We start from the raw sequence: 6,579 nt of genomic DNA on the forward strand, positions 1-6,579 counted from the left end.
GCTAGGTGGGTGCGGCCTGAGGAACCGCGCCCACTCCGCCCCGCCTGCTGTGCGCCTGCGCTTGATTCGGAGAGGGGGCGGGGCTCGGGCTGGTCTGGCTCCGCCCCCCCGGGCGCATCGCGCCGTTGTCATAGCGACGGCGGCTGCGCGCGGGAGCGAGGCTGTGGCGGCGGGCCCGGGGCGCGCGCGCGGGGTGTGTGTGGGGGGCGCCCCCTGGCGGAGGGACCTGAGGGGCCGTTCCCGGGGGGTCCCGGGGGTCGGGACCGGGGACGGGGCCTGTCCTGGGGTCTGGAGAGGCCCCGGGGGGGTCCCGGGGGTCGATAGCCCTCTCCTGGGGTCTGGGGGGGTCCCGGGGGTCGATAGCCCTGTCCTGGGGTCTGGGGGTTCCTGGGAGTGTTTCTGGTCCCGGCGGGGTCCCAGGGGTCGTTACCGGGGACTGTTCCCGTCTGGGGGTCCCTGGGGGTGTTTCTGGTCCCGGGGGAGTCCCGGGGGGGTTCCCGGGGGTCGATAGCCCTGTCCTGGGGTCTGGAGGGGTTCCGAGGGGTTCCCGGGGGTCGGTAGCCCTGTCGTGGAGTCTGGGGGTCTCTGGGGTGTTTCTGGGGGTGTCGGCGGGCCTGGTACCTCTTATTTTGGGGTGGGGGTGTCTGAGAAGATGCTGCTGTCTGGGGAGGGGGGTTTTGCCTCTCCTTTGGGGGTCCTGGGCGCTGTAGGTGTGTCTGTGGAGCCCCTTGGGTTTTGGGGGGTGTCCCTGCATTGAGGGGCTGGAAATGAGCCCCTTGGGTGGGATGTCCCGGGGTGGGGTGTCCCGGGGTGGGGTGTCCCGGGGTGGGGTGTCCCTTTTTCCAGGGCTCTGTGGAACCCCCTGGGGATGGGGGCAGGCTCTTTGTGGTGGGTGTTGCACCCCCGGGGGGTGTCTCTGTGTGGGGCTGTTGGGGGATTGTGGTTCAGGGTGTGCTTTCCTTGGCCACGAGCGGGTTAAAAACCCGTTTATTGACCCCGAATCGCTCCTGCTGCCTCTGTGTCCAGGTGAAGGGACCCTCCCCCAGCAGCTGCCATGGGTTCTGTGCTTTCCCTCCCCGCCGGCAGCGCTGCCCCGAGGCAGAGGAAGGCAGCTGAGGAGGAGGAGGATGATTTACTCGACAGCCAGGACCGTGTGGAAGACATTGCCAAGTTCCCCTACGTGGAATTCACAGGCCAGGACAGCATCACTTGTCCCACTTGCCAAGGCACTGGCTGCATCCCCACAGGTGACTGCTCCTCTCTGGGCTTAAACACTCATTTACTGAGTGTTTAAAATGATTTATTAGATCGTTTTTATTCTAAATCATACATTTTTGTATACAGTCGTTCATCAAAATGTCATTTATTTGACCTGTGGGATGGGGTAATGCTTCCCTTTGCTTCCCTTTTGCTTCCCAGAGCAGGTGAATGAGTTGGTGGCTCTGATCCCCTACAGCGACCAACGGCTTCGTCCCCAGAGAACGTGAGTTCACAGAGGGAGTGTTTACAAACAGGGTTCTTTTTATATCATTTACTGCTGCAACTAAACCCTTCACCCCAGTCTGCAGCTTCTCCTTCAGGTGATGGGGTGTTCTCATCCCCACACACCAACAAACACGGTTTGAAGGTGTAACTTTGAATCCTTCCCGTGAAATCCCGCTGTGGGTTGAGTGTGGGAGCAAGGATCCTACTCACTGAAGCTTCTTTAGAGCATCTGCAAAACCACCCAGCTGGAAAACAGGGGGGCCACAAACCGTGGTTACTCAGTGCCAGAAAATAAACTGCTTAAAACGAGAGAGGGACGGGTTTTGGAGCAATTCAGATACCAAAAAACGTCAGAGCAGCGATTCTGTGTCTGTGCCGAGGGAGAGAGAGGGGGTGGTGGGTGTTTGTCAGACCCAGAGTGCCACGGAAGGGCACGGCAGGTGAGCCCTTCCCTGCCTTTTCCCAGGAAGCTCTACGTCCTGCTCTCGGTGCTGCTCTGCCTCCTGGTCTCCGGGCTGGTGGTTTTCTTCCTCTTCCCACACTCAGTCCTGGTGGAGGACGATGGGATCAAAGTGGTTCGGGTGTGGTTTGACAGGAAGAACTCCGCTGTCCTTCTGGCCATCACGGTAAAGTTTTCCACGGATCTGTGTGTTCTGTTGGGGAGCAGACTTGGAGCTGAGCCTCTGGGAAGGTCCCTGCTGTCCACATCTCCTCCTCCTCTCCCTTCAGGCCACCTTAAGGATCAGGAACTCCAACTTCTACTCGGTGGCAGTGGCCAGCCTGACCAGCCAGGTGCAGTACATGAACACGGTGGTGGGCACCCAGCAGGTCACCAACGTCTCCAGCATCCCACCCCTGAGTGACAAACTGGTAATTCCTGTCCCCCAGGTCAAGGGTGAAACCTGGGCCACCAGCACGAGTGAGCACTGAGCTGCACCCCAGAGCTCTGCTCAGCCCAACATCTCGTGGCCAGGGCGGCCCCAAAGGCATCAGCAAGTGGGAAATCCCCCCAAAAACCAGGGGGATTGAAGGAGTGCTTGAGCTGCACGTAAATGATGTTTTCTTTTTATCTGTTACAGGTGAATTTTACTGTGAAGGCAGAGCTGGGTGAAGCCTTCTCCTACGTGTAGTAAGGATTTGCTACTCCTTGTATGGGGTTGAAGGTGCCTTTATTACAGTTTGCAAAGTAACCTGGGGTTTGAAAAGGACCCAGTTTTTCTACTGACTTCCTGGAAAGCAGCTTTTTGCTAAAAAAAAAAAAAAATCACTTGAAATGCCCCTTGTCAGGATGTTGTGATGTGGTTTTGAGTCAACACCAATGGAAAATTATTGTGATAATAATAACTGTAAATATAATTATAAAAAATAGTTATAACTCATTATTGGCTGCTGAGAAACCCACTGCTGACCCACTTCTTTGATCTCTTCCAGTTCCTTCTGCACATACCCCAAGGTGAAGGTCCATAACATCGTGGTCTTCATGAGGTAGGTGGTTCTCTGCTCTCCCCCTGCTTGGAGCTCTCTTCCCAACCTTCCTGGCTCCTGAACTCCGAAGGGAACTGCTGCCACAGCAGGTCTGGGGTGCAAAGAGAAAATCCTGCTTGGCAAACACCCCAGCCTTGCCTCAGTTAATCCAGGCCAGTTGACACAGTGGGTGAAATGTGGGATAGGGAAGACAATTCCCTCCGTGTGCCGAGCTCTCCTGCGCTCCAGAGGCTGCACTTCCAGCCCCGCATATCCCTGCCTGCCACAGCCAGGAAAACCTTGAGGGGCTCTGCAGTTTTTTTTTTTCAGGGGGAGGAGAGGGGAAAGAGGAGTTGTTGTGATGAGTTTAAACCTGCTCTGAACTGCTCTTGCCCCTGCCAGGAGCTCGGTGAAGTTCTCCTACGTGGGCCACACGACCCAGAGCTCCGTGGAGCGGTACCGGTACGTGGATTGCAGCTCCAACTCCACGGACCCTCTGGCACCTGGGGCAGCCTGAAGGCACAGCTGGGACTTCTAGAAGGGCACAGGCACTTTGAACTGGCAGCAGTGGCCCTGGTGGGAGGCACTTGGAAGCTCTGGGTGCCTTTTGAGCCCTTCCACGTGCCCACGAAACCCTCCGGGTGCGGGGAACGGGTCCCTCCACGAAGCCTCCCCTTTGCTTCTGGAGAAACAGCTTTTTTTTGGGTAGGGAAACTGGACTTCAGGGAAACTTCAGGCTCTGAAATCCCGAAGATTTCGAGTGTCTTGCACCTGTTTGGAAGCTTGGCACTGCTGGGTGTTCCAGGTCCTCTTGCAGTGGGTTTATTGCCTTCCTTGCTCAGTGGCAGCGTGTCACTGGGGTGTGTGGGAGCAGGCCTGGATGCCAAGGGACACTTCTCACTTGGGGACGTGCAGGGGAAGCTTCTGCCTCTACCACGGGCACTAAAAGGAGGCAAAGGAATCAAAACCTTTGGAGCCACGGTGGTTTTGGTTTACTGGCAGCTGATAAACCCCGGAGCACCGCCTGCCTTTGTGAGGGTCTGTGTTGGACTCGCCTCCTCCTCCTCCTCCTCCGATCCTTCCTCCCCCACCCTGCTGGTGTTTGAAACCAGGGCATGTGCAGCTCGGTGCGTTGCTTTGTACTTGTGCTCCACCGCAGGCAAACAGGGATTTAAACCGATTTTTGTGGGAGTCTGGGCTTCCGAGGGTTCCCTGCCGGGAGCGGCGCATTCCTGGCGGTCGCTATCAGCTGCCTCCCGAGAGCAAATCGATGTGGCAGCTCTGCCCCCGCAGCCCGGCCGGGGACTCGCAGCCCGGAGAGTTTCGTCCCTCGGGAGTTTTCGCTGGAATTCGATCGCCGGGAGCTGCCCCCGTTCGTGCCCTGCCCCTTTGTCTGCCCGCCCGGGGGGTGTGGGAGCAGATCAGGCCCCTTTTCAGAGAGGGATGCTCGATTTTTGTGTGACTGGGACATGAAAACACACCTTGCATTCTTCTTTAAGCAGTGAGATCTCTGCCTAGTGGAGCTGAATTGTGCTGATTAAACCTGAGTTGGATGTTACCCTGTGCTGTCCTTTGTTTGAGGAGAAGGTCTGGCTTTGTCCCAGAGCTGTGACTGCTCTCTTGTTGTCTTTTTGCCCAGAAATACCTGTTCTTTCACTGGTTTTTTTTTTCACAGAATCCCAGAATGGCCTGGGTGAGGAGGGAGCTTAAAGCTCATCTTGATTTCCACCCCCTGCCATGGGCAGGGACACCTCCCACTATCCCAGGTGGCTCCAACCCGGCCTTGGACACTTCCAGGGATGGGGCACCCTCTGGGAAACCCATCCCAGGGCCTCCCCACCCTCCCAGGGAGGAATTCCTTCTCAATATCCCACCTAAATCTCCCCTTTTCCGGTATGAAGCCATTCCCTGTGTCTGTCCCTCCATCCCTTGTCCCAAATCCCTCTCCAGCTCTCCTGGAACCCCTTTAGGCTCTGGAAGGGGCTCCAAGCTCTCCTGGAGCCTTTTCCTCTCCGGGCTGAACAACCCCAATTCTCCCAGCCTCTCCTCACACCAGAGCTACTCCATCCCTCTGACCACCTTTGTGGACTCTCTGGGGATGAGCCCAAGGTTTTGGGGTAATGGAGGTGAAGAAACTCAACCAGGGAGACACAAAGCCACCCACCCATTCCCAGCCGGAATTGTGGCCCCACCCTCCCTCTGTGGTGACCTCGCCCACGAGCTTCCCCCTCCCGCCCAAATTCTGGAAACCCCTCGATTTGTGATGAGTTGTTTTATTTTGTGAGGAAAATGAAGGAATCACAAGCTTTGCCTTTTATCCATCTCATTCCCCCCTGCTCCTGGAAGCCTGGCTGGGCTCAGTCCTGCCTCGCTTGGGGTCCCCTTGCTTTTCCCACCTTCCTCCCTCTTCAGCCACAGCCCAAACCCCACCTTCTCCTGCTCCTCATGCCCACATCCTACAAGCAGCCTGGGTGATTTTGGGGCTGCCCCTCCCCAGCAGGACCCCCAAACTTGCTGCTTGGCTGAGCAGGAGAAAGGTTTGACCCCGAATTAGTCGGGTGAGGGCCGGCAGCCAGAGCTCCCATCATTAGGGGAGCCCCTCCTGGGTCATGTGGCGAAGCACTTGGCCTTTTAAAGGGCCATTTTATTTTGAAAATCCTCCTTAATCCTCCAATCCCCCTTAATGAATTTCCCCTGCCAACGTTTTTGAAGGATCCCAGCCCTGCGGAAGCTGCCTCAGGTGCTTTGGGAGCAGCGGTGGCCGCTCCCGGCTGGGTTGTGTTTCAAACCCAGATCAGGGCCCCGAAATGGGAGCTTTTTTTCTTTTTTTAAATCCTTTTGAAGTCGTAATTTCTCTAAATGAAATCCTCGCAGCTCCCACATGCCACCAACGGAAACACACACACACACACAAAAAAAAAAAAAAAGCTGAGTTTTTAACCAAAAGGACCCGTCGTGAAACTCCTGAACTTCCCCGGTCCGGAGCTGCCCCTTCCGTCCTGCAGGTTTGTAACTCTTCGGGGTCGCTGGGCTGACTTTCCTCCAAGACAGCTAAAAAAACCCCCCTTCCACTTCTGAGACTTTTCCTCCTAATTAACAGCCTGATCAGGAGAGGGATTTACAGAGGTGACTTTTTATGAAGCCCTAAAAGCCGCAGGCGACGGCCCCGGGACTCTCCCGCTTCCGATACTGCGAAATAGCCCCAAAGTGGGAGTTTTGCACCCACAAAAACAGGGCAAAAACCTGTGGGGAGAGTGGGGACAAGCCCCCCCCCCCCCAAGGTCCTGTCGCACTGCTCCCCTCAGCTTTTACTGGTTTTAACTGGTGGTCCCAGTTCTGTCACAGAGTCCCAGGATATTCTGAGCTCAGGGGTGCAGTGGGACAGGAAGTTCCACGGTGGAATCTCGTGGGTGTTGTGTTGCCTCCTGGGGTTTCAAGGTTTTTTTCCCCTTAACTTGGTTTTCTTTTTCCCTCCTTTTTTTTTTTTTTTGGCTTTTTGGGTGATTTTTTTTTTGTTTTTTTTTTTCCCCCCCCCCCCCCCCTTAGTGTGAAGTAGCCCCAACCCAGAAAAGTTGGAGCGTTGACCCAAAATGAGGATCTTAAAGGTTCTTTTTTTCTACCTGAACCGTT

At 56.1% G+C, this 6,579-nt stretch overlaps 1 protein-coding gene across 3 annotated transcripts; it reads left to right on the plus strand.

Annotated features, from left to right (window-relative positions):
- Positions 1 to 145: 145 nt before the first annotated feature.
- Positions 146 to 4,507, plus strand: TMEM106C (transmembrane protein 106C). 3 transcript variants are annotated; one of them, XM_027670046.1, is made up of 8 exons: positions 146 to 193; positions 1,027 to 1,247; positions 1,420 to 1,483; positions 1,952 to 2,111; positions 2,215 to 2,355; positions 2,565 to 2,614; positions 2,917 to 2,970; positions 3,352 to 4,507. In XM_027670046.1, the coding sequence occupies exons 2-8, from the start codon at positions 1,055 to 1,057 to the stop codon at positions 3,464 to 3,466; spliced, it is 777 nt and encodes a 258-aa protein (XP_027525847.1). In that variant the 5' UTR covers positions 146 to 193; positions 1,027 to 1,054; the 3' UTR covers positions 3,467 to 4,507. The 3 variants fall into 3 exon arrangements, with proteins under 3 accessions (XP_027525847.1, XP_027525849.1, XP_027525848.1); XM_027670048.1 differs by lacking the exon at positions 146 to 193 and adding an exon at positions 334 to 433; XM_027670047.1 differs by lacking the exon at positions 146 to 193 and adding an exon at positions 334 to 422.
- The last annotated feature ends 2,072 nt before the right edge of the window (positions 4,508 to 6,579 follow it).

Source organism: Corapipo altera, unplaced genomic scaffold, assembly GCF_003945725.1.
Source record: "Corapipo altera isolate COAL_440 unplaced genomic scaffold, ASM394572v1 213, whole genome shotgun sequence".
NCBI lineage: Eukaryota > Metazoa > Chordata > Aves > Passeriformes > Pipridae > Corapipo > Corapipo altera.